At 58.9% G+C, this 25,356-nt stretch overlaps 1 protein-coding gene across 3 annotated transcripts in view; it reads right to left on the minus strand.

Moving 5' to 3' along the window:
- The window catches only part of CACNA1I (calcium voltage-gated channel subunit alpha1 I), a 113,272-nt gene that overhangs the window by 26,552 nt on the left and 61,364 nt on the right, over positions 1-25,356 (minus strand). For all 3 annotated transcript variants that reach the window (XM_037845787.1, XM_037845786.1, XM_037845785.1), the window contains 14 exons: positions 18,859-19,174; positions 17,178-17,270; positions 15,153-15,465; positions 12,208-12,614; positions 6,021-6,172; positions 5,146-5,331; positions 4,860-4,977; positions 4,158-4,313; positions 3,602-3,695; positions 2,840-3,042; positions 1,792-2,256; positions 1,392-1,492; positions 585-708; positions 291-359 (listed from right to left, as the gene is read on the minus strand). In XM_037845787.1, the coding sequence (XP_037701715.1) occupies positions 291-359; positions 585-708; positions 1,392-1,492; positions 1,792-2,256; positions 2,840-3,042; positions 3,602-3,695; positions 4,158-4,313; positions 4,860-4,977; positions 5,146-5,331; positions 6,021-6,172; positions 12,208-12,614; positions 15,153-15,465; positions 17,178-17,270; positions 18,859-19,174 (2,797 nt within the window). The remainder of the gene's footprint in view (positions 1-290; positions 360-584; positions 709-1,391; positions 1,493-1,791; positions 2,257-2,839; positions 3,043-3,601; positions 3,696-4,157; positions 4,314-4,859; positions 4,978-5,145; positions 5,332-6,020; positions 6,173-12,207; positions 12,615-15,152; positions 15,466-17,177; positions 17,271-18,858; positions 19,175-25,356) is intronic.

A 25,356-nucleotide genomic window follows, 5' to 3' on the forward strand; every position in this document is an offset into this window, starting at 1 on the left:
CGCCCTGGGAAGCCTCCTAGACTGGAATCCTTCCCCAGGGCCCACACCGTCGGCGGCACCCCATTGCACTATAAATGGTTCCCTGCACTCGCCTTTCCGGCTGGGGGGTGGGATCCTGGAGAACAGGGACAGGGCTGAACCCTCTGGGTGCCCTGAGCCCAGCCCAGGCGCTGGCACCCCCGGGGTATGGGGGGAGGTGCAGGCCTCCCGGGCTCCGTGTGGAAGGGCCGCTAGTGACCAGCTGGTGGGGAGGGGGGTGGGAGGCGGGTCCGGGTGAAGCCGGGAGCTACCTTCAGTGTCATCTCGCCCACGAAGATGGCGGTGAAGATGTAGTTGGACACGGTGAGGAAGATGCGTTCCTGGAAGAGCCAGGAGATACTGTGGACCCTGGGGCCCCCAGAACTGCCCAGGCCCCCACCAAGGGGCATCCAGGAGCCAGATCGTGGTCCAAGGCAGCCTTCCGCCTCTCCACAGGCAAGTTCCCTGCCCACCTCCCCTGCAGTGCTCCATGCTGTTCCCTGGGACCCTGGTGGCCTGCCCCCTGGCCTTGCCCCTCGCCCTGCCTGAGACGCACAGCCACTCACGGTGCTGCCAGCCTCGATCTGGGGCCGCTCTAGGGCGATGGTGATGCAGTTGAGGAAGATGAAGGCCAGGACGACATAGTCGAAGAGCTTGTGGGCGATGATGGTCTGACACAGCACCCGGAACCTGGGGGGGGGGGGGGCAGGGTCTGCATGAGCATCAGCCCAGGTGGGGACAGGCCTACACAGGATCCAGGATGGCCTGGGGGAAGCTGACCCCTCTCTTCTCCTCAAGCCCCACAACAGGTGCCAGCTTTACATCTGCTCTGGACGCCCACCCGAAGCTGCCGCCCCTGACTGCACACCCAGGCAGGTTCTGGAGCCACAGGAAGGAGGGTGCCCTTCTTGCCCTGGCACTCGAGGCCTTCCAAACGCTGACCTTGTCCTCCAGCCAGGAGGACACCACTGCCTGATATCCCCTGCCTTCCTCATGCTGCTCCCTCCACCCGGACCAGCCTCCTCCTCTTCACATCCCCTGCTTCACCTGCTGGAATGCTGTGTACCTCTACAGCAGGTCACAAAGGCCTCCTCCTCCAGGAAGCCTCCTGATGGGAGCCCAACCTGGAGCTCAGCACAGGGATGGCCCAGACGAGAGAGGAGATACCCCAGAAAACCCCAGCACAAGCACCTGGACCCTCACCCTCCCCTGCAGACCCTGCACCGCTGGGCCGGAGGGTCCTCTGGGGTATGGGAGGCACCCACCAAAGACCTTGCCTGTACCCTGAGTCAGCCTAGCTGGACAGAGCTCTCCCTCCCCCAGGCACGTCAACCCCCTGCCATAACCCCCACCCCAAGCCTGGCCTTGCCCACCTGTTCTGGGGGGAGAAGAGGTAGACGGACCAGTCCTCGCGGACCTCGCACCAGTCGGGCTTGTAGACATCGATCATTTTGCGGACACGGAAGCAAAGAGTCTGACAAGGGGAGGACCGGCGGGAGGGTTAGAGCTGCCCGGAGCTGCCCCATCTCTCCCCGGCCGTCCAGAGAACTGTGGGTGCTGACTGGCTCCCTGAACCCTCATCCCACCCGGGACCGGCCGGGGGTGCTCCTCTTCCAGGGTGGGGCGCCCAGCTCAGGGAAGGGCGGTGCCGGCCCCGCCGCTCCAGCTTCACCCACCTGAAGCCCTCCCCCCTTGTGCCACGCCCCTCTGGGAGCACTCCCTCCAGAGCCACGCCCCTCGGGCCCCTTCCCCTAAAGCCTCGCCCCCGCTCACGTAGTCGATCTCCTCCTCGTCCTCCCCGCGATCTTGGCGGTCGCCCATCTTGGTGAAGACGTCCTTGGCGAAGCTGGGCATCCTGCCATTGCAGTCCTCGTGCCCGGGGGCCAAGCCCGCCGCCCTCCTGGCCGTCCGGGGGTGCGCGCCCCCGGCGGGCACCAGCTCGGCCAGGTCCACCGAGTCCCTGGTGTCGAGCGAGAGCGTCCGGCGGTGGTGGCGGTGGCGGTGCCCCGGGTAGGGGCCGTGGTGCGCGTGGTGGGCGTGCAGGGCGTGCAGGGGCGCGGCCCGCGGCGGCCCCTCGTCCCGGGCGCCCTCGCAGGCCCGGGCGCCCCGCTCCGCCGAGAGCAGGGACTCGTGCTCGGCCGACGGCGACTTGTGCTTGAGGCTATTCCAGCTGGAGCGGCGGCTGGCCCAGGCCCCGCTGCGGCCCCACGGCCCGTAGTAGGAGCTCCGGGAGCTGGACTGGGAGGAGGCCCGGGGCTCCAGTCAGCGCTGGCCCCACACACCGCGGGTTGGGATAACCAGCGCCCAAAGGCCCTAAGAGGGCCCGCCGCCCGAGTGGGGTCCTCTCTGTGGCCCGCCGCTCAGTCCACCCCCACCTCACTTCCCTTAGGGCAGGTGCACCAGGTTTGGGCCCTCTTCCCATTTTACTGGTAAGGAAACTGAGGCTCAAGGACCAGTGCTAACTTGCCATTGGTCACACAGCTTGAAAGTGGCCGAGGCCAGGTTCAAGTTCAGGTCTCCCTGACCCAAAGCCCCACTCTTTATCCTACCACCAGACAGAAACCCAGCTGTTTTCACACTAAACACCACTGGCACCATTCACTCACTTGTTCATTCATTCATTCCTAGGTGCCAGGTCCTGCTCAGGCACTGGGCACCCAGGAATGTAACAGACATGGCTCCTGCCCGGTTTTGACTTGACAGCCTTGTGCCCCGAGTCTGGGCCTTGGAGGCTGAGGCTAGACAGTGGGCACCTCTCCAGGGTCCCCCAATACACACCCCAGCACGGAACACCCATCCAGAGCCCCCCACAGGGACTCACCAGAGAGCGCTGATCATAGCTCATCCTCCCCAGTGACATGACGCTGCTCTTGCGGGACCCCAGGGCCACCAGCATGGGGTCTGCCTGCAGTGAGAGGCAGGGGGCAGGTGCCGCGGACCCAGTAGGGCCCAGATGGCCACCCAGCGGGAGACTGGAGTCCAGGTGCCCATTGGGAGTCATGGGGATTCGGCAGAGCTTGGGATCTGGAGGGGTGAGACAGAGACGGAGGAACAGACAAGCAGACAGAAGGACAAAACAAAAGCAAAAGAAGCCATAAGGCAGAGAAACAGAGACATGAATAGTAACAGAAATGGAGAGCTTTTCTGGGGAGACCTCCTCCACCAGGATATCTTCCTGGTTGGACCCCATCACATGTGCCTCCCCTCCATCCAGCTGCAGAGCTCTCAGCTTTATTGCTAGATAAGGGAACCCCTGGCCTTCTGTGTCCGGGGCCAACCCTGAGCTTCCTCCTGCATATGGGAAGTAGGCAGGGTTACTGATGAGGCCACGGGGCTTGGGTTGGGGGAGGCTTGTCCTGAGCTGCCCACTGGGGCCAGCAGGACCAGAGTCCAGGCAACTTAAGGCCCCGAGGCTCTTCTCAGCAGGTTGCACTATGTGGAGGGGCGAGGGTGGGCTGCAGGTACCCCTGGGGCAGGTGCTCAAGCCTGAGCTTGAGGGGGAAGCCAGGTCTGTGCCCTTTGCCTACTTGGATCTCTGAGGAAGGGTCCCGGTCCCCTGGGTGACGAATGGAGGCCTGCTTACCTGCACCACTCTCCAGTCCCTCCTGCAGCTTGTCAAACTCCTCCGTGTTGGATGAGCTCTGGTCCTCGTCCGAGTAGGAGCGATTGGCGTCGCCCTGGGAGACCGTCCCTCCCATTGGAACACAGGCTGACTCAGCCCTTCCCTGCCCCCAGACTTTTCCACGGGTGCTTTCACCCCCATTTTACAGATGAGAAAACGGAGTCCCAGAAAAGGGAAGTGAGGAGCTAACAAGGCCCTGGGCCACAAACCCATATTTGTCTGACGGGAAGTACTGAAAGCCCCAGAGAACAGAAGAAGTAGGGCCCAGAATCCCAGATCCTGGGCACGTCAGAATCTGATGTGGAGGAGCCCAGCCCTACACCAGTTGGGGAGAGGCAAGGACCCAGATGCAGCCTCCAATTCCATGCCTCCTATGATGAGAAGCTCCTCAGCTCCCCTGGGGACCTGCTGCCTGCTAGAAGTTTGCATTGCAGCCCTCCCACTTCCAGCCCCACCCCAACCAGTCCAGCCTCATGCAGGCCCCATGGGGTGCTTCCTCTGCCAGGGCTGCAGTCACCTCCGCCTGGAAGCCCTCCACCAGGATGGCCACCAGCAGGTTGAAGAGCACGTAGTTGCCGAAAGTCATGAGGGCAACAAAGTAGAGGGAGGCCCAGGGGGAGGTGGAGGCCATGCCATTGTAGAGGACGACGTTCCAGTCCTCCTGGGTGAGGATCTGTGGGTGGGGGGACATGGGTCAGCCCCATGGGTACCCGCCGCCCAGGCCCAGCCTATGGGCAACGTCTATCTCCAGGGAGGGGCTGTGAATCAGGCATCTGCCCACATGTGTTCTGGCCACTCCCCAGGGACTCCTGTAACACCACTAGTACCCCCCCCCCCCAAGCTGGGAGCCCACCCTTCTTCCCCTTGCTCCCGCTGCTCCCAGAACCCCGTAAAAGAGAGGTCTGCGTGACAGGCCTTTGACGTGCACATGCTCATTTAGCCACATGGCGTTCTCTCCCCATGCTACACGTGAGGCGGGCTGAGAGGAGAGTCATAAGGTGCCCAAAGTCTCAGGACATGGGTGGAGGGATGGACCAAGCCCCCGGTGGTCACCAAGCTCCCAGAGCCAATGCCGGACGGCCTGGCCACATACCCCACACCTTCCCAGTCAGGCTGCCCCCTCTTCTCAGGATTTTCCAAGGCTGGTGGCACTTCCCAGCTGGTGGGCCTGGGAGAACGCCCCTGCCCCGACACACAAGGCCACGTGCTGGCTGCTCACCTGGAACACGGTGACGATGGCCCACAGCAGGGAGTCAAAGTTCTTCCTGTCGGGGACCGTGTCTCCCGTGTCTGTGCGGAGGCTGAATTTGCAGCCAAAGATGTGCATCCCGAGGATACTGGGGGAGAGATTGAGGCGGCTCAGGGGGTTCCCACGCCCCCAGCTCCCTGCCTGTCCCCCATCGGTGCATCCTCAGAACAACCCAGTTGGATGCGGGGGCGGAGGGGAGCATGGGCTCATGTCACGGGGGTGAGCCCTGAGGCTCAGCGGGGACCCCGCGGCCCACCTAAAGATGAAGATGAAGAGCATGAGCAGCATGCAGAAGGTGGCCACGTTGTCCATGGTCTTCACGAGCACCACGAGCTGGCGCCGCAGCGCTGGCAGGAAGCGAACCAGCTTCAGCACCCGCAGCAGCCGGAAGGTCCGCAGCACTGAGAGCCCGCCATCCGCCTGCCCCACGATCTCCCAGATGCTGCCCGAGGAGGGCGGGCGAAGAGGAGAGAGGGGTCAGAGGAGGGCAGAGCAAGGAGGAGAGAGCAGACAGAGCACCCCCGCTCATTCATTCATTCATTCACCCGTGAACATGTGTGGCAGGTTCTGGCTGCTCCGTGACCCTCTGAACCAGGGGCTCTTACCCTGGGCTGGAATTCAGGAGGTCCAGGAATGCCATGGGCCTCCTGGAGATTTAGCATTTCTCGTGGTGATGAGCGTAAACAGCAAACCACAGAGAATTAGCAGTTCCTGTGATTCTGGCACCAATTGAAATCACTGATATTTTCATGTCACGTGACAGTTGCTGCAGATATTTCCAAATATTTATTCAGGCTCGTCCCTTCTTTGGGTTGATAGCAGTCACACGCCCACCACTAGACCTCACTATTTGATGTATTAATCAAGGAGCCTGTTTATTGCTGTATCACACATTTTTTATTTTGATAACAGTTTCGATGTCATTGGTTGCCTTTGTAACCTTACATACTTTGGTGCATTTAAAACATTGTTCTGAGAAGGGGTCCCAGTGGGGCCTGTAGCACAGAAAGGATTAAATCCTTGTGGGGTGATCTGGGGGTTAGCACATTAAATCCCCCTTTGCGCCCTGCTGCCTCTTTGCCCTGGGCCTATGGTGGCAGGAGGGGATGGGTAGGAGGCAGAAAAGGGTACCTGATGATGACGATGATGCTGTCAAAGATGTTGTAGGGGTTGTGCAGGTAGTCGAAGAGCCCGAAGGCGGCCAGCTTCAGGATCATCTCCAATGCAAACATGCTGGTGAAGACCACGTTGCAGATCTCCAGGACATTGGTCAGCTCCTCAGGCTGTGGGGTGGTGGGGGCAGGGTGCGGGCGGGTCAGGCCAGAGGGCAGCTGGGGATCCCATCTGGATGCCCCTCAGCCCTAGAACCCACCGGCTGAGGGGCCCCGGTGCATCGGTGCCCTCCCTGGAGTTCAGTCTTCAACCTCCCACAGTGGCCTGGCAGACCTCCCAACTCTGCCCCCCTAGGGTTCTGAGAGGTCTGCTGCAGATGGCGGGGACCGTCTGCAAATTTGGAAATAATGCTGGTGGTGCACACTCGTTTCCTCACCAAGGGAGGTATTATGAAGCCCATTTTATGGATGGGGAAAGCGAGGCTCAGAGGCCAGCCTGGGGACCCATAGCTGGACGCACAGCAAGACCAGACAACAGGTCAGGGGTCTCTGGAAGCTACCTGTTCACCCATGACCCTGACCATTCAGTGGGCACTTACCACATGCCAGGAACCGTTCTGCACCCTTTACAGACATCACCTCCCTTAATCCCTCCCGAGAGCCCTTTGCAGGTGAGGAAAGGGATTTGGAGTCAGTCCCTTGCCCTGGGTCCTGGAGTCAGGGTTCCAACCCAGGCAGCTTGGCTCTAAGGCTCGCCCTTAGCCTTGGCCTGGGCAGACTGCCCAGATGGGTGGGGACCACTGTGCCACGTGAAGAGGGTGGGGACCGTGCACCTACTGTGTGCCAGACACAGCCCTGCTCCCAGAACATGCATGATGATGCTCTTAGCTTCCTGGCCATCCTGGCTGGTGTAGCACACAACATCCACTTTTCTGAGGAGGACATGAAGGCCCAGAGAGGCTAAGGGACCTGCCAAGGTCCCCCAACTAATCAGGGGGACTCGCAAGGCTCCAGCCCTTGCTCCCCACTCCGTGGACCTCTGGGACTGTGACAGTGTCTGGGGAAGGGGAGGGGAATTTGCAAGGTCACCATAAGCATCTGATTTTATAGATGAGAAAACACGCTGTTCTTAACTCAGAGCCACACAGTGAGGATGTGGCAGAGCCAGGCCCTGAACCACACGGGACTCCAAACCGCTCTCTGGTTTCAGCACACCAAAACCCTACCTGAATTCATTCATTCATTCATTCATTCATTCATTCATTTTTACATGTGCTCCACAGATACTTCTGGCACCCACTCTGCCCAGCTTATGCTCCCCGGGGTGGGCAGTGCTGAATGAGTCCAGCTTCTTCCTGCCCTCGAGAAACACAAGGCTCTGTGGCAAGGACCGACAAACACAGTTAACAAACCAAGCTGGCAAGTGCTGACAGCAGAGGGTGGCTTGGGGGAAGAGTCTTAGCAGAGTCTGGAGCAGCTCCCTGGAGAAAACGACTTCTCAGCAGAGATCTGAGAGCTGACAGGGGGCAATGGGGAGACAGGGAGAAGAGAAGGGTGCACAGGCAGAGGGACCACCCCGAGAAAAGCCTGGGAGGTGGGAGCTGAGACCATCCATCAGCACCGCCAAGCCCCTGCCCAGCCCCTTGACTGGGTGACAGGGTGCTTCAGGGGCCAGACTTTGATTCCATTTGGGTTAAAAAACGAAGGGAAAAAAATAACTCAGCCACCCATTTCCCACCTGGTGCCTGGGAAATGTAATAAAACCGCCAGCTCCTCTCAAGCCCAGATAAAAGAAGGCCCCATTTCCAGCGGTAATTACCTTTGACTCACAAAATGGTCCCAACGGGAGTGGGACCCTGGGAAGGTCCACTCGGTGGGGAGGGGCTGGAGCGCCAGCATTCCGGGCCGAGCCAGGGCCCAGATGCTGATCAGAGTTGCCAATTTCCCAGCCCGCCAAAATGATGTCCGCAGAGATGAAAAATGTGGGCGCTGACAGCCCGGAACGCGGGGCAGCCACCCTCAGCTGCACACACTGCACACGCACGGCCGCCACTGAGGCGCGCGGCCTGCGCCTCGCTCTCCCAGAAAGGTCACCTGCCCGCCCCCCCCTCCCTCGCAACAGCTGTCTCTCCAGTCGGGCGCACCTGCTCAGCTTTTCCTAACGGATCATCCATCACTCCTGTGAGCCTTTTTCTGGGAGAGAGACAGTGAGCGGGAGAGAGAGACAGACAAACAAATATAGATACAGAAAGTGAGAGACCAAGGGGGAGGAGGGCATGTGGAGAGAGACAGAGGCAGAGACGGAGAGAGATGGACAAAGAGACTCGAAAGACAGACGGATATAGACGCTGAGACTGAGAGACGACGACAGGGGCTGTGGAGCCACAGAGACACAGGGAGAACAAAAACCGGAGTCACGGGTAAAGATGGAGAGAAGCAACAGCACAGACACTGGAAATCAAAGAGAGTGAGGAGACAGACAGACAGAGACAGCAGAGAGATGGGAGACAGAGAGATGGGAAAGACCCACCCAGTGAAAGAGGTGACAGAGGTCAGAGAAAACCCAGGATAAGCCAGAGGTGGGAGGGTTGAGGGCCAGTAAGGAGGGCAGGTAAGAAGGCAGGTAAGGTAGGCAGGTAAGGCGGACAGGTAAGGCGGACAAGTAAGGGGGCTGAAACAGAGGTGAGGTCAGAGGCAGGAAAGGCAGGGGGCAGGGGCTTGGGTGGCACAGGGCTGTCCACCCTCTGGCCATTCTTGCGAGGGTAGATCAGGACCCGGCTGGGAGGGGTCTCTAAGCTGACCCCAAGAACCCCTTCAGCACAGTATCCTTCCCCTTCCGGAGGAGAAGTGACTGCCCAAGGCCACAGTCAGTCCAGGGTGGCGTCAGATCTTGAACCCAGACCTCCTCCCTTGAGTCCCACCATCCCCACCCCCACCCCCACCCCCACCCCAGGCAGCCTTTGCTGGCCCCACTTTCCTGACCTGAGGTTCCAGTCCGGCACACCCATGTCACTTGCCTGCTTACAAGCCTTCTGTGGCTCCCCAGTGCCCTGAAGATAAAGCCGGCCTCAAGCCACTTTGAGAACAGGTAACCCTGCTGACCTGAGCTGCCTGCCCCAGCCCCTGTGCACATCCTCCCGAGGGCTCCAGACCTTTTCAGGGGATGCCTATGTTCTGGTCCCTGCACCTGTCCTCTCCTCTCTCTCACTGATGAACTAATCATCCTTCAGAATCCATCTCCAAGGCCACTACCTCCAAGAAGCCTTCCCTGACCACAACCCAGGTGGGTGCCTCATTCCCCTGGGCCCCACAGAGCCACCCCTGTCCTCCCACGCCTGGAGTCACCCCTAATCTGCAGTGCCTTGACGGGGCTCCTGAAGGGAGAACAGAGCTGCCTTGAACCAGCTCCTGACTTGGGAGACTTGAATGCAGTCCCTTGGGAGCCAGGGCCACTGGCCGTGTCCTAGCCTGGGGTCGGTCCTGCCCCGGGGTTCCCTGTACCCCTTCCCTGCTGCATGTTCAGCCTGACCCTCCGCCCTGGACGCGTGTGGGACAAGAAAGAGAGAAAAGCAGAGAAAGAATCTGTTCTCAGGAACAATGTCCTCCAGTCCCAGGCCTCCCACTGCCTCCAATTTGGCCAGTTCAAAGCTGATCTCAGCATCTCAGAGCCCAGCTCTGCCAGTTTCTCACCATGTCCCTGAGGTGAACCAATCCCCCTCTCTGAGCCTCGGTTTTCCCATCTGCCCAGTGGGGATAAGACACCCCCTGCCCACTCCTACAGGCTGCCATGAGGATGGCAGGAGCTGGACACCTGACAATGACCGGAGGCAGTGAGGATGGACTTTGACCTTCCGTGAGAGGCCTCAGCTGGCCCGAGTTGATCTGACCCGAGCCTCCTCCGGGGGTGGGGACATGGGCACTATCGGGCAATTCCCGAGTCACACGCAGCCTGGCTGCCCCTGTCGCCTGCCCCCTCCCCGTGGGAGGGGCTGTGTATGCCCACCTGGGCCGTGGCTCCAAAGGTGGGTCCCCAGCTTCTCCTCCTGCTCCCCCCTTCCCCTGCTGACACCCCCTGGACAGCCCTGGGCCACCTCTCTCCACAGGCACCACCTCAGACAGGGCTGCTCAAAATAAACCTGGGGGCGGATCGCTTGCGGCTGAACCCTGTCTGGGAGCCAAGGGAGGGAAGTAAAAATACCAGCAGGCCCCACAAGCAGGCCCCGCGCTCGGCCCCGCCATGGCTGCTGCTCCAAGCTGCTTGAAAGAGCGATTTAAAAACCCTCCCACCCCCTCACTTTTTCTTTGTTTGGATTGATTTTGCAAAGCACCAGGCAGCAGACAGTAAACTCGATCCAGGGCGGTGGTGCAAGGGTCAGACGAAAGGCTCCTGCGGAACTCCTGCCACTGAGCCCCCGCCTCGGCCGGGAGGGGCCAGTGTGCCCACGTGCAGGTGGGGGACCCCGCTGGGGGAGGCTGGAGGGGGCAGGGAGAGGCTGTGCAGTCACCTGGGCGAAGGCAGAGACCAGCAGGTGGCCGGCCAGCAGGCCTCGTGTGTGGCATACGCCAACTTCCCTTGCGCCGAGGCTGCCGCCGTGGCCTGTGCAGCAGCCAGCTTGTGGAACTGCTGAGCCTTTAAACCGTGGCTCCCACGAGCCGGCCCATGGCAGGGACAGCACCCAGGCCGTGGTGTAGCTGGGCTGTGACAGGCCCCCTGGGGCCACCCCACTCAGAAACCAGTGCCAATGCCCCAACAAGCAGCTGCTCCCCCGGGGGCCTCCCCCCACCCCCCAGGAGGCCAGGCCAAGGCCAGAGGCTGGACTCCGGGCGAGGGGCCTCGGGGCCGCCTGTCTCCCCAGCTTTACCCTGCAGAGAGAGCACCCACCCTTTGCCCCCCACACCAGCCCTCCCCAAAGACCATTTTAATTAAGCTGGAATGGCTGGCAAAGCAGTGGCTCCGAACAGAGCGACTCAGCAGCCCCAGGGGCTGCATTTAAGTAAATTGAATGGAGCCTGCACCTGGCGAGCTAATGGAGGAAGAAATGAGAGCGAGGCCACCGCGGGGCGGAGCAGGGTGGGTGCGGGGGGGAGGGCGGGGCCAGGGAGACAGGGCAGGGTCCCAAACCCCGCCGCAGGAGCAGTCTTGCCACAGAGAGACGTGGGTTCAAATCCGACCACCGAGTGGCTGTGGGACTTGCCAGTGACTTCTCCTAAGGAAGGGGACTCGGGGTCACCAGCAGCAAAATGGGGGTGCCTTCACAGGGCTTGGGTGCTGGTTAAGGGAGGGAAACCACCCAGAGTCTGGTCGACAGTAGAAGTCAGAAAACAGTGTTTTTCCTAGAGGGAGTCAGGTCTGCTTGCATCACCCAGACTGTCCCCTTGGGCGTGCCCTATGGCCTGGGGGCATCTGGGCTAAACCCCCACAGCCCCTCCACCCTGTGTACTGCACTCCAGCACCCCCTCCCCTCACCCCCCGTGAATCATCTACCCTAGGACTTCCCCTTCACAGAACCCCTCTCACCTCTGGACCCCCCAGCAGCACTGCTGAGGCCCACGTGGCCTGGAGTATATCCTTGAACTCAGCCAACAACCCCCTGCACCCAGCGTTGAGGACAAAAGAAGCCACAAGGGTCAGCCAAGGAGGGGAAAAGGGCAGAGCCTCTGCAGGGCAGCCTCAGGGCCATCCTTGGTGGCAGGGGCTACAGGTAGATGGATTCCTTGGGAAAGTTGTGAGCAAATGGGGGTGTGGGGGGTCGGGGACAGGTCACCCCTCCTGGTGAAGGTGTGTCACAGGCAGAGCATGAGGGGCCTTGAGCATCAGGTGGAAAGGTCTGGGAATTGTCAGGGTGGAGGGGAGCTGCAGAAGTTTGGAGCCAGGGGTCAGCCCAACCAGACTGGCCCTCTGGGGAGATCACGCCAGCTGTGTTTGGAGAGGATGGATGAGAGGCGAGGGATGGAAGTTAGATTTGGGAGGGACTGGCAGGGGGGTGGGGTGTGGGTGCCCTGCCCCGGCTGGTGAGGGAAAGCAGCGGCCATCCCTCACTCCTGCCCCCAATCAGCCCAGTCCCATCACAGCTGCGTTCACTCGCTCATTCATTCGCTCAGCAGACACCCCGAGCTCCTCCCTCCCCTGTGAATTGAACCCAACCCCAGTTGAGGGGGGGGCGGGGAGACCCAGGAGGTGCCCGCCCTGTGCCCGCCCCACTGGCCTGCTCGTGGTGCTCGATGCCCATGCTGATGGTGTTCACCAGGATGGCCATCATGATGCCCCGGTTGAAGTACTTGCTGTCCACGATGCCCCGCAGCTTGGCCCGTGTCTCCCGCCACACGTTCCCGCACAACCGGGCCGCCCCGTCTGCACGCTCCTCCTCGTCCTCCTTCCCCAGCCCCGAAGAGGCCCCGTCCTCGCTGCTCCGGGCCCCATCCCCGTCAGCCTGGTCCTCGCCACCGCCCGAGCAGCCGGAGCCCGAGCCCTCCTGGCCCGAGTCGCTGCTGCCCAGGCCCGCCTCAAGCTGGCAGCGGGGGCAGCCGGTGGGCTCCGGGGCCAGCATGGTGGAGATGGGCTGCACCACCGCGTGGGGCGTCACGTCCTGGCGGCTGTGTCGTGGGCACAGCTCTGCAAAACAAACACAGGGCAGGCTCAGTGCCCATCACACCGGGGTCCCCACCTCAGGCCACGCGTGAGGCTCGGTGGGGGGAGGCAGCCTGTACACCCACCCCCGTCGGGCCGACCTGACCCTGGGACCCAGGTCTGTGTGTGCTTCAGGCTACCCTGGGGGCCACGGGGCCAGCCTGGGGCCCGCCCTGCCCAGAGGCAGAGGCCTGTGGTTGTTGGGTAAATGGCTTCCCGTCTCTGGGCTTTGGTTTGCCCCAAGTGAGTGGGGACATGGGGGCCACCATGAGGGCTGATGGGAGGGAGGGTCTGATCAGTTCCTACGCATGGCCTTTGGAACAGGACCTGGTGCATGCGCACATGCTCCGCCGCTTTCGGAACAGGACCTGGTGCATGCGCACATGCTCCGTAGCCTCCTGGCCGTGGCCTTCGGAACAGGACCTGGCGCACGCGCACATGCTCCGTCGCCGCCTGACCATGGCCTTCGGAACGGGACCTGATGCACGCGCACATGCTCCGTCGCCTCCTGGCCGTGGCCTTCGGAACGGGACCTGGCGCACGCGCACATGCTCCGTCGCCTCCTGGCCGTGGCCTTCGCAACGGGACCTGGCGCACGCGCACATGCTCCGTCGCCTCCTGGCCGTGGCCGTCGCCGTGGGCAAGACACAGCCCAGGCCCTCCCAGCGTGGAGCCCCTCCCCACACTGCTGGCTGCTAGCTGTCGGGGGTGGGAGGGGGAGGTGAGGGAGCTTCAGGGATCACCGTGTGGAGGCAGATAATCCCGTGGGGAGCTGGGATGGCCACAGCGTTCCTCACTTCTCCCACCTGTGCGGCCGGGGCAGAGGCAAGTCCTCCCTCTAGGACCCCCGGACTTCCCTCCTGGGTGGGGGGCTGAGCAGGGGGAAGGGTCCAGGGGGGGCGTTCATCCCCTTCGCTGCCCCCCAGGAACAGTTTGAGAAGCCTGTGGACCATCTCAAAGAGGTGTCAGAGAGGTTTCTCTATTGCTGGCGGGATTGCAGCTGGTTTTATTTTTTCCTTAAATTTTTCTATATTTTTCTAGAAAAGACACGTTTTGCTTGTGTAAGCAGAAAAAAAAATGACATTAAAGAGGGGGGAGAAAATCCATGTACTGCCTTCCCTTCATTTCCACACTTCCATCCACATATTTCCCAGCCCCCAGCCCTCTGACTCATTCACTCCCCTAGAGCCGGGGGAACAGTTGGGAGCCCAGGGGTCTGGTCTCACTTCATTGCCCCTGACCCTTGTTTCCCGGGGAAAGGAGGAGGCCCAGGGGTGCGGGGTGAGACCTCCGTCTAGAATGTGCCCTGGGACTCCCGCGGGTTCCCAGGAGAGGGCACCCCTCCCCCATGTCATCCAGGAACGCCGGGTGCCCGGACCCCCACACCCCATCTGCGTGCTGGGCCTGCCCACGGGCCACCTGGAGCCTCCGAGGAGAGCTGGGCAGCAGCTCCAAGGAGGAATTTTCCTGCTGCCTCCCCAAAACTCATGGATTCCCAAATCGTGAGGGCTGGAGAAGGGCTGTCCCGAGCAGGCCTGGGGCGGCTGACTTGCCCTGCGTGGTGCCCACGGGCAGGCCAGGCCCATGAGGGGCCGCGGCTGCCCAGGCCGCAGAGTGGACGGGCCAACCATGCAGGCGGCCATCTGGGTACGGCCCCAAGGCCTGGAGCCAGCAGGAAGAAGCACCGGGGGCAGAGAGCCCAGCCCCCCTGCTCCAGCCCCCGGGCAGCTGCCTCCTAAGTGGGGGGCTCCTTCCCACCTGGGTGTGCCCCTGGGCAAAGCCCTGCGAGTCTACACTCGGGGACACCGTGTTCTAGTCGCTGACGTACTGGGCAGCCCTGAGCCACTCCCTTCATGTCTAAAAACCACCCTGCTTCCCTCTCAGGTCTATTTTCTGGAACCGAGGAGAAAACGAATGGGAGAGCCTTTTCCGAGTCTGAAGTGCTGACTCTCAGAACAGCCAGTGGACAGTGAATGGGAGAAGTGGCCCCGGGCAGGCAGGGACAACGGGGGCTTCATGTCCCCCCACCCCATGCCCCTGTGGGGCAGGTTGGCAGCCCCTGAATTACAGGGGCCCCCATCCCGGCCCAGGCAGGCCAGCAGGCAGGAGCTGAGGGCTGTGAGTGTGCAGGCTGCTGGGGCTGGGAATTTTAGAGAATTACAAGACTGATGATGGATAATTGTCCAACCCTTTGAAGTGTCGACCCCGGGGGCAGAGCCTCCGTGCACCTGCACACAGCAACTGGAAGGGGCTCCTCCAGGGCCAGGGCTGTGTCTGTGCCCCACTGCATGCCCCAAGCTAGCCCAGGGCTAGCTGCCTGACCAAGAACACGGAAAGGGAAGGGAAGGAGCATGGGCTGGTGACTGAGGGGCTGTGAAAGGAAACCTTTGAGAGTGGAACGAAAAGCATTCTGAACCCGCTTTTCTCTGGGGCTGGGGTGAAGCAAAGCTTGCAAACAGGCCGGCCCGGGTTAAGGTACTGACCGCCTGCCTGGGGCGCGGGGCAGGAGGCAGGGCCACTTACTGCGCGGCCGGGGCTCCGTGGCGTGGGGCCCAGGCGTGGTGGACGCGGGCGCCCCGGGGGCCAGGGCCTGGTGCCGGCTCTGCAGGGCCTGGTAGAGGCCCAGGGCGCGGCGCTTGGCCTTGCGCAGGATGTGGCAGACGTACTGGAAGATCTCCTCATAGCAGTCGCCGGGCTCGGCGTAGCTGGCCACCGTGCTGGACGACAGGTAGCGCTGCCGCTGCTCCAGCATCAGCCGGTGCTCCCGCTGCTTGGTCTCCGAGAACTGGGTCGCTATGACAACGAGGCACAGGTTGATCATGAAGAAGGAGCCCACCTGTGACCAACGGAGGAGAGGACAGGGACGGGGTGGGGGGAGGGGCAGAGGAGACAGAGAAACAGGCAGAAATGAAGAGGGGGGAGGGGCAGGGACGGGTCCAGTGACACGAAAGGACGGAGCAGGGGGGTAGAGGGACAGCGACAAGGAGAGACACCGAGAGAGAGTGAGACAGGCTCAGAGGGGACAGGAACCAGGGAGCGGAGGGCGCACAGTGACGAGGGCATGCGGGCATGGAGAGAGGCAGGGGAGGGGGTGAGGACAGATGGCCCAGAGAGACAGGCAGGGACAGGAAAAGATCGCTGAGGCCTTGCTGCGGGAGAAGGCGAGGCCCCGGGCTGGCGCTGGTCCTGGCAGCAACTCGCGCCCAGGGCCTAGGCCCAGCTGAGGCTGCTTCCAAGCCGGCTCCCCTCACACCCCCGGCCCTGGCCATGGCTGCCACACTGCCGGGACATTGGCACTGGGGACAGGAGAGAGGCCACAGCCCCCTTCGGCTGCCCAGGCCTGCCTCAGCCCTGCCCTCTCTCTGGCCTTGACCTCAGGCCTCTGGACAAGAAAAGAGACCCCTACCTCAGAAAGGGTTGATTTGTGTGGCTTTGTCTCTACCGGGATGGGATGGCGGGGAGACACTGCCCCAGTCAGGATCCCCATGACTGGGCTCCAGGGAGCAGACCCTCCTCCCCGCCCTGCCTGGGGGCACCACAGGCAGAGACTCCTGCCCCAATTTCCAGAGCGCAGGCCCCTCCCCAGACATTTGCTGACCCCACTGAGCCTTTAAGACTCATTTCCAGGGTATCACCTCCTCCAGGAAGCCTCCTGCTTCCCTGCCCCTCCTCTAGGCTGTACTGGGAGCCTTCTCTGGACCCCTCAGCCTCTCGGGCTTTCCTCTGTCATGGAACCTAAGGCCCATCCTGCCCAGGAGACCGTGAGCCCCTCCAGAGGGCAGGGGCCGCACCTGATGCCCTGCTCTGTTCCCAGCTTCCAGGCCTGGTACTGAGAGGGGGCCTCCCTGACGCTCTGAGGAGTGAATAAACGTGAATGAAGGGGCTGCTGAACAGAACCCGGGCCCCTCTCCTTTCATCTGGAGTCCTTGTGGGCCAAGGCCCTAGCTCCCAGGAAAGCAAGCAGCTCAGGTCACCTGCCATCGTGTCCTGACCCCCCAGGCCAAGGTCCTGCCAGCCTAGGTGGGGCACTGGCCCTCCCCCACCACCGGGGAGCCAAACAGCCCAGCCCTGCAGCAGCAGGGACCAGTGACTCTCCGGGGTGTGAGTCACCTTGATATTTGGGGACTTGTGCCACCACTGAAGCTGTACTCAGGCTCAACATGGTGGAATCGCGTCACGCTGGGAGACCCTGAAGGGGAGGGCGGGGTGGGGTTGGCGGGGAGGAGCCCACCCCGACTCGGCTCACAGGAAGAGCCATGGGGTGGACTTAAACGCTCAGAAATGAGAAATGAAGGCAATGGAAAGTGATGGATGCTTCCAGTGGCCATGCAGACAACAAGCTCCTTCAATCACCGCCGGTCGGCTGCATTTTTAAAGTGTCCCCTCCTGCTCCCTCCCACCTGGCTCTCTTTCCCAGCTCAGAAGGGCTCCCTGGGGGCTCCCAAAGACACACCCCACCCCTTCTTGTTCCCTCGTTCGTGAGCCCCCAGATGGGCCAGAACAGATCCTTGAGCTGGGCCCGAAAGCCCCCGCTTCCTTGACACTTACTATGATAAGCAGGATAAAATAGATGAAGTTGTAGAAGGAGTGCGCATCCATCACATAGTACATGATCTCCACCCAGCCTTCCAGAGTGATCACCTGTAGCCAGGGACAGGAGAAGAGCAGAGAGAACCAGGGATGCGGGCTGGCCCTCAGGGGAGCAGGCAGGGAGGGGAGTGCCCAGGCAGAGGCCCTAGTGGGTGCCGGGACCCTTGGCACACCCCACTTCACATACAAGGATGTGACACAAGTGTGTCCTCACCTCCGTTACACAGAAGAAGAGGCACAGCCAGGAGGGAGAAGAGCCAGGACTTAAACCAGGTCTGTCTGGTTCCAGAGCCCAGCCCTCCCCAGTCCCCAAGAGGGAGGCGAGCAGCCCTGGGAAAGGCTGAGTCCTCCCCAGCACTTCCCAAAGCCCCTGCAGGCTGCAGTCTTGTTTGTTTCCGTGAAATGCACGGAGCATGAGTCTCCCGGTTGGAAGTGTGCCCCCAGGAAGCCCACCCATCCTCCAGGGCCCAGAGGGTCTGCAGGCACAGCTGCTAGGCTGTGATCACACCACCTCTGGCAGCTCTGTGTTCTGGGATCCTGCACCTCCCCAGTCAACGCCTGTGGAAGCAGCCCGCTTGCACTTCAGTAAGGCCTCACGCCTCCCCGCCGGGCCTCTCGGCCACCAGTCCACTCTTGCCCCACCCTAGTAGAAATGTTCTAGAAGGAGCGGAATGTTTATTGAGCACTCACTGCACATGGGGCGCTGGCTGGTGACTTTGCTCACACCAACTGACTTAAATCTCCTTGGGCCCCCAAGGCTGGGGGAGAGGACTGTTATTACCCCCATTTTAGAGATGGGAAAATGGAGGCACAGAGAGCTCAAGCAACGTATCGAGGTCCCACGGCACTACTTCCCTAAACATCCTCGTCCCTGTTCTCTGCTGGACGGTGGTCCTGAAGTCAGATAACAGGGCCATGGAAAGGAATGGAATGGAGAGGGAGGGAAGGAGTGGGGACGGGAAAGCAGGGGAGGGCAGAGGACAGCAGGGGAAAGGAGGAGAGGGAGGAGACAGGGAGGGAACACAATAAAGTGCTTTGCACAGGGTAAAGCTAATGCTGCTTTGTAGGTGTATGTCTACGGGTACACTGGGGTCACAAGGTAAAATGTATTTCTTACTGTTTTTTGCTTTCAAAGAAAAGGCCAGGAGACGCTTCCCTATGCTCCAGACAAAATGAGCTCCTGGGTGCTCCCGGAACCCTCTCCTGCCCCGGGCCTTCCCTCAGGCTGCCCCCTCCCCAGGAAGGCCCTTCCTAGCCCCTGTCAGGGGCCCTGCCTTGCCCTGGGCAGCCCCTCCGACAGGGAACACACCTCCCCGCTGGTGCCCACCTGCCCCAGGCAACACAGGATGCCACAAAGAGCACAGGGCTGAGGGACACCCAGACCTGGGTTAAAATCCGGATTCTGCCATTCGATAGCCATGTGACCCTCGGCCAAGGAGCTGGCTTCCTTTCTGTGAACCTCAGTTTCTCTATCTGTAATGTGGGTGTGATAATGCCAACTGGGCAGATTTAAATGATTTGGGGGAGGGGGGCAAACTCCTGGCACCGAGCCCAGCCAGCGTGCGACATCACCCCGCCAGGTGGCAGGTGGAGCCCCCCACCCACACAGGGGTGGGCCAGGCCCAGGAGGAAGGCCCACCTGGAAGATGACAATCCAGGCGTAGCCAATGTTGTCAAAGTTGATGGCGCCCTTGTGGGGGTTGGCGCTGCCCGTGCGGCACACGTTGTAGTAGCGGTTCCAGTTGACACAGAGGCCGCTGGCATTGAGCTCCTGGCGCCCCGCCCCGAAGTCGTAGACGTCGTCCTTGGACAGGCAGCACTCGCGGCCCTGCTCCTTGAGTGGGGGGATCTCGTGGCAGCCCATGATGCCATTGTCCCCCGAGAGGGAGCAGATGAAGGGCATCTCGTCGTCCTCCTCTGGCTGGTAGTAGGGGGGCAGGGCCACGTCCCCTTGTCTGTCCCCAGGGTGGGGTGCGTAGGGAGGAGAAGGGGAAGGATCAGTGGCAGGAGGAGCAGGAAAGGCAGAGGCCACACGGCGTGGCAGGACTGACCTGACAGGCCCCTTCACGCCACCGGGCCTTTGCACGTGCTGTGCCCCCTGCCAGGGAGACCTCTCCCCAACTCTGCCCATGGTCACAAAAACTCCTACTGGCTCATCATGGTCCAGTTTCAGGGTCCCCTCCGTGGGGAGCCTCCCCTGGTCCTCAAGCAGGACAGCTCCCGGGGCATATGCACCCAACTCCCTAGAGGCTCTTTTAGGGTGACAACTGGGTTTTATCACATCCCCGATTCCTGCACATGGTTGGTGGGCACAGAAAAGCACACACTGAGTTTTACTGATCCAGCAGATGAGGCTCATATCCTCTGCCTGTCCCACCCCTTCTTGGCTGTGTAAGCCTGGGCCGGGCAGTTCCCCTTTTCTGGATCTCGATTTCCTCATGTGTAAGACAGATGACAGTCCCTGCCTGCCCACCCCATAGGGTTAGTCTATAATCGGCTGCAGCCCTAATCAAAGTCCCAACATGATTTCCATCTGTGTGGCCTGGTCAGATGGTCCTAGTATTTATCTGCCTGAGAAAATAGCCAAGACAATTTTTTAAAAGAAGAAAAGTGAATGGAGACCAGCCTTACAAGAGAACAAAATACTAGATGACTACGATTATTGCTACAGTGTATCACTGTAACAGGAACAAAAGATTAGTGGAACATCATAGCACAGCGACAGCCCATGTAAAGGGTCACATAGTATATTATAAAAACATTTTTCAGATCCGTGGAGAAAGGAAGAGCTGGTCAATCGTGTTGGGAAAATTGCCATATGGCTGTCCATTTAGAAACTAATTAAGTTAGATCTCTACCTCATACCACATACCAAAAATTCTTGACCATGTGATACCCCAAAACAGAATGTAAAGTATTGCATTACTAATTTCTATATTGATTGCACATCAAAATAATCAGGCTAAGTAAACTATATTCTAAAATTTAAGGAAAACTTCTGGTGGATTAAAGCATATAAATGCAACAAACACAGCCACAAAAATATTACAAGAAAATGTGGGATATTTTTGTTAATTTGGGGTAGGTAAAATCTTCCTGGATAAGACATGAAGTCCAAATTCTATGAAGGAGAAGGTCAGCAGGATGGCCTACATACAAATTAAAATTTCCATGAGACAAAAGACACCATACAAAGTAAAAAAAACAAGCACCAGATTGGGATAAAGCAGAGGTGGGCAAACTTTTTCTGTAAAGGGTGGCATGGTAAATATTTTTCTGTGGGCCACATGGTCACTGTCCCAATTATTCAACTCTGCTGTTATAATATGAAAAAGCCATAAGCAACAGATAAACAAATAGGGATTGCTGTGTTTCAATAAAACTTTATTAGAAAAACAGGCAGTGGACCCAATTTGGCCTGCAAGACATAGTTTGCCCTCTCCTGGGATGAAGTATTTGCAACATATAAAACAGATAAAAGATAATCATCCAATGTATATTAAAATCTCCTGTAAAGCAATAAGAAAAAAAATTTTAAAGGACAGATAGGTACAGAAAACTCAGAGAAGAAAGAAAATTGGCTGGTGTCTCAGAAAAGATGCTCACCTCACTAACAACAGAGAAATGCAAACAAAAATAACATTTTTGAGAGATGTTTCCACCCATCCCAATGGCAAATGGTTAAGAGTTGATAATGTAGAGTGTGGGGAAAGGAGAGTGAAAACAGACACGCTCATACACTGTTGGGCGGAGTGTAAATTGGTACCACTGTTTTAGAAGGCAATTCCACAACATCAATCAATTAAAATGTATTCATCAACCCAACCCATGTTAGATAGTGCTGCAATTCAGTGGGGAAAAGATAAAGTTTTCAATAAAGTTTCTGAGTCAATTGAATATCTGCATAAAAGTAAATCTGGACTCCAGCCACATACCGTCTACAAAAACTATTTGAGATGAGCTATAGACCTAAATGTTGAAGGTAAAACAAGAAAGCTTCTAAAATAAAATATTGGAGAATATTTTCATGACCTTGGGTTAGGAAAAGATTCCTTAAAGAGGACACAAAAAGCATTACCTATAAAAGAAAAGAATGATAAATTGGACTTCATTACAACGAACAGCTTCTGCTCCTTAAGAGACAACATTAAGAAAATGCAAAGGGAAAACTCAGACTGGAATAAAATACTGACAATACATAAATCCAACAAAGGACTCATATCCAGAATATACAGAGAACTGCTAAGAATTGATAAGAAAAAGAGAGACAGTTTAATTTAAAAATGGGTGAAAGACTTGAATGGACACTTTTCAAGAGGGTATACAAATGGCTAATGAACATCTAAAGGTGTCTATGATCATTAATCATTAGGGAGATTGTAAATTAAAACCACAAAATGATATCCGCACCCCCTCACCAGAGGGGTCTAACCGGAAAGGACTGACAATACCAAACGCTGTCAAGGACATGGAGCAACCAGAACTCTCATACTTTGCTGGTGGACTTTTAACAAACCATTTGGAAAACTGCTCGGCAAAATCTCTTAAAGCTAAACAGATGCATTCCCTGACTTGGCAATTCCACTCCCAGGTATTTACTCAAAAGAAGGTTTGTACCCACCCAAAGACAAGTAGCAGAAAACTCATGGGCGCTTCAGCCATAAGAGACAAGAAAAAGAGCCCAGAAACAACGCATCAAACAAGTGGCCGTGGTTCCCTACTTTGGGGGGAAGAGGAGCTGGGAAGGAGCAAGAGAAGCCTTCTAGGGGAGCCTTCTGGGGTGCCGTAAAAGTCTCTCTGTCCCAGTCTGGGGGGGACATTATACTGGTGGAGACACAGGTAAAATGTCAGTGATCTATAAACTTAAAATTTGTACGCGCTACTGAACATAATTTATACCTCAATAAAAAAAGTAAAACAAACAAACAACAAAAAAAACAGCAATTTTGAGTGCAGCCACTGATCGCATGTGTACTCAGAGGTCACCTGTGTGCACGGATGCTCACTGCAGGAAGCAGACACTTCCCAGCAGAATACTCTGGCCTGGGCTCGGTGCCGGGCCATGCAGCTTCCCAGCTGGGTGAACGGGCCCTTCGGGGTCCCCTCAGGGGCCGATGCACAGGAGAGATGCTTGGAGCACACTTGCTAGGAGGCAGTTACAGCAGGGTGCTTGGGGGGTCAGGGGAGCCGGGGTCCTCATTCCAAGCTCGGACTTTGCCAGGTCGCGGGCCCTTGAGCAAGACACTCTCCCTCTCTTAGCCTGAGTTTCCTTGCCTGCACGCGGAGTGAGGATCCCTACTCCACACCGTGTGAGGAGAGCATCACCCTGCAGCACCCGTCACCAGGCACGCTGTGACACTCATCACTGCCAGAGCTCACTCAGTGCTCACCACTGAGCAAAACGCCCCACAGCAGAAGAGACATTGGCAGGCAAGGCCCTGAGTCCCTCCAGGGGCTTACGAGGTCCAACACGAGCCCCCCATCCCCCGGGCGCTCCCTTCACCCCTTGACATTATGTTCTCCCACTCTCCCCTTTTCCCCCTCTGCTCCGGCCACAGGCCACACCAGCCTCTGGCTGTCCCTCCAACACTCCAGCACCCTCCCTCCCTAGGGCCTTTGCACGGGCTGCTGCCTGAGACCTCCGCGCACTTCCTCACCTCCTTCAGGTCCTGCTCACTGAAGGTCACCTTCTCCGTGAGGCCTGCCCAGGCTACCCCATTTACAACCCAATCCCCCCACCCCAGACTCCCGAACCCCCTTATCCTGGTTAATTTTCTCAACAGCTCGGCATCGTCTAACTCACCTTCTATTTACTAATCAGCTCTCACTTCCTGTCTCCCCTACTAGAATGCAGACTCTTCTAAGGGAGGGGCTTTTGCCAGCTGTGTCCACCCCGTGTGCCCAGCACCCAGCCCTGGGTCTTGGCACATAGTGGCACCTGATAAGTATTTGTTGAATGAACAAATGAAGGAATCTTCAGCTTTGCCTGTTCTGATCCAGTCTCAGAATCTGGGGAGACACGATTGCTGCGTCATCAGGGGTTCAAAGCTCTCCAACAGCCCCCTGACCCCTTCAGCCCCCTCACCCTCACAAGGTCCCTAAACAGCCAGCACAAGGCAGGCAGAAGTTTTCAGAGCCGATCATTCCTGAAAACCTAAAAGCAGTGCAGAGAAATTTCCAGCCCACCCTGGGCAATGGTCTGGGAAGGAGAGCCCCCTGGGTCCCTGGGTGCAGGAAGGGGGAGGCTCAGTGGGACTAGGAGCCGGCCCCACCTGAAGCTGCTGGGTGGAGATGGGCCCGCCCCCGCCCCCTGCCCCCTGCTCCACCCCTTGCTCCCTGTCCCTCCCCCCCAACCCCCACATCCCCCCTTGCCCGTCGCAGCACTCTGCCAGCCCCTCCCCATTAGCTAACACACGCGCAGAGGGGGCTGAGGCGCTGCGCGCAGCTGAGCAGCCCCTCCCGTGGAGCCTCAGGACCCGCAGCTCCCAGCAGGGCCTACCTCCAGCACCTCTTTCTCCCACCGCAGCCCACACTCTGCTGCTTCCCAGCTCCTGCTCAGACATGCTCCCTCCTCTGTTGAGGGCATAGACTCTGCAGCCCAACTGCCTGGGTTCAAATCCTGGCTCTGCAACTCACAGCTGTGTGACCTTGAGCAAGTGACGGCACCTCTCTGAGCCAAATGTAAGATGAGGATAACTACTCTCCTCACAGGGACAGGAGACAACTGAGTCAGCCCTGCTGAGCGCAGTGCCCGGTGTGTAGGAAGCTCCCAGGAACGTTGGCTGTCTGAATCGTCACTCCAGCATCGCCTTCCCGGCCAGCCCTGCCGTTCATCCCGCCTAAGAAGGCACTGGAATCCCCCGCGCGGGAAGGAATGGTGGCTTATCTGCCCCTGTGAGCAGTGCCCTCCAAGCAGCTTCACCGGCCTCTGGGAGGCACACCAATACCCCTGCCGCTGATGGAACAGTCAGTAGCTCACGCAGATCAAGTGCTTCCTGGGGCCAGGCACTGTTCTAACATGGGTTACCCTCACAACAACCCTGTGGGGTAGGGAAACTGAGGCACAGTGTTTGGCTGCTTGCTCACAAGGTGACACAGCTAACAAGTGGCCGAGTGGAAGACCAGGCTTGGGCTCCGGGCTCCTTACGCCCCCCACTGCGGCGGTGGAGTGAGCCCCCATCTGTACCCTCTCCTCTCCTGCCTGCCCAGGGACCTCTGTCTTGTCCTTCTGAGGCTCAGCTCAGGATCACCTCCTCCGGGAATCCCTCTCCCATCCTGCCCACCCCCCCAGGCAGGTCTCACACCTCCTCCAGGGTCTAGCCTGGAATACCCCGAGCCCTAGCCGTCCACGCCTCCTGCTCCCCAGCCGGGATGTGGCCCCCCCGAGAGTAGAGGCCAAGATGAAGGGCCTTGCTGGGTGGCCATGGGCCAGTCCCTTCCCACACTGGGCCTCAGTCCCCCATCGACATAGCGTCAGGCTGGGCTGAGACCCTCTGAGGTCCCCTCAGACCTGCGAGCATGACACCCCAGAAGGGCCCCTCCTCCACTCTGCCTACCAAACCCCGCCCATTCCACTGGGTCCCAGCTTGCCCTCCACCCAGTCCGGAACTTTCCTCCAACCCAGAAGGGTTTGTAAGTTGATGCTCAGCGATGGGGATGGGGACAGGGACCAGGGGAATCACACATGCTGACTCCCTCAGCTGCACCTTTCCCCCAGGGTCTCTTGCTAGTTTTATATTTATTCACATTTATTCTTTTCCTTCCTGGGGGAGCGGGGATTTTCCTCTGTAACCTTCTGGTGCAAGTGTCCTGTAGCACTCCAGTTCCACCATCTGAGCTGAGCCCGGAGTGGAGCCATCTGACAAGGCTGGGGCAGGACAACAGGGAAACAGACACCCAGGAGCCAGGACACAAAATCTGTAGCTGGCAAAGCCCAGGAGAAAGAACTATGGTCCTAGTTCCCAGCCTGCCTCTAGGTGGTACATGCATTCATTCATTCACTCATTCAAAGATTAGGGAGCATCTGTGCCATGCCCTCCTCCAGGCACTGGCAAAGAGCAGTCAACCAGATGCCCCTGCCCTCGTGGAGAATCTGCATTCTAGTGATCTCCAAAACCAAGTAAATAAACTGGTCTAG

Source organism: Choloepus didactylus, chromosome 8 (assembly GCF_015220235.1).
Source record: "Choloepus didactylus isolate mChoDid1 chromosome 8, mChoDid1.pri, whole genome shotgun sequence".
In the NCBI taxonomy this organism is placed as follows: Eukaryota; Metazoa; Chordata; class Mammalia; order Pilosa; family Megalonychidae; genus Choloepus; species Choloepus didactylus.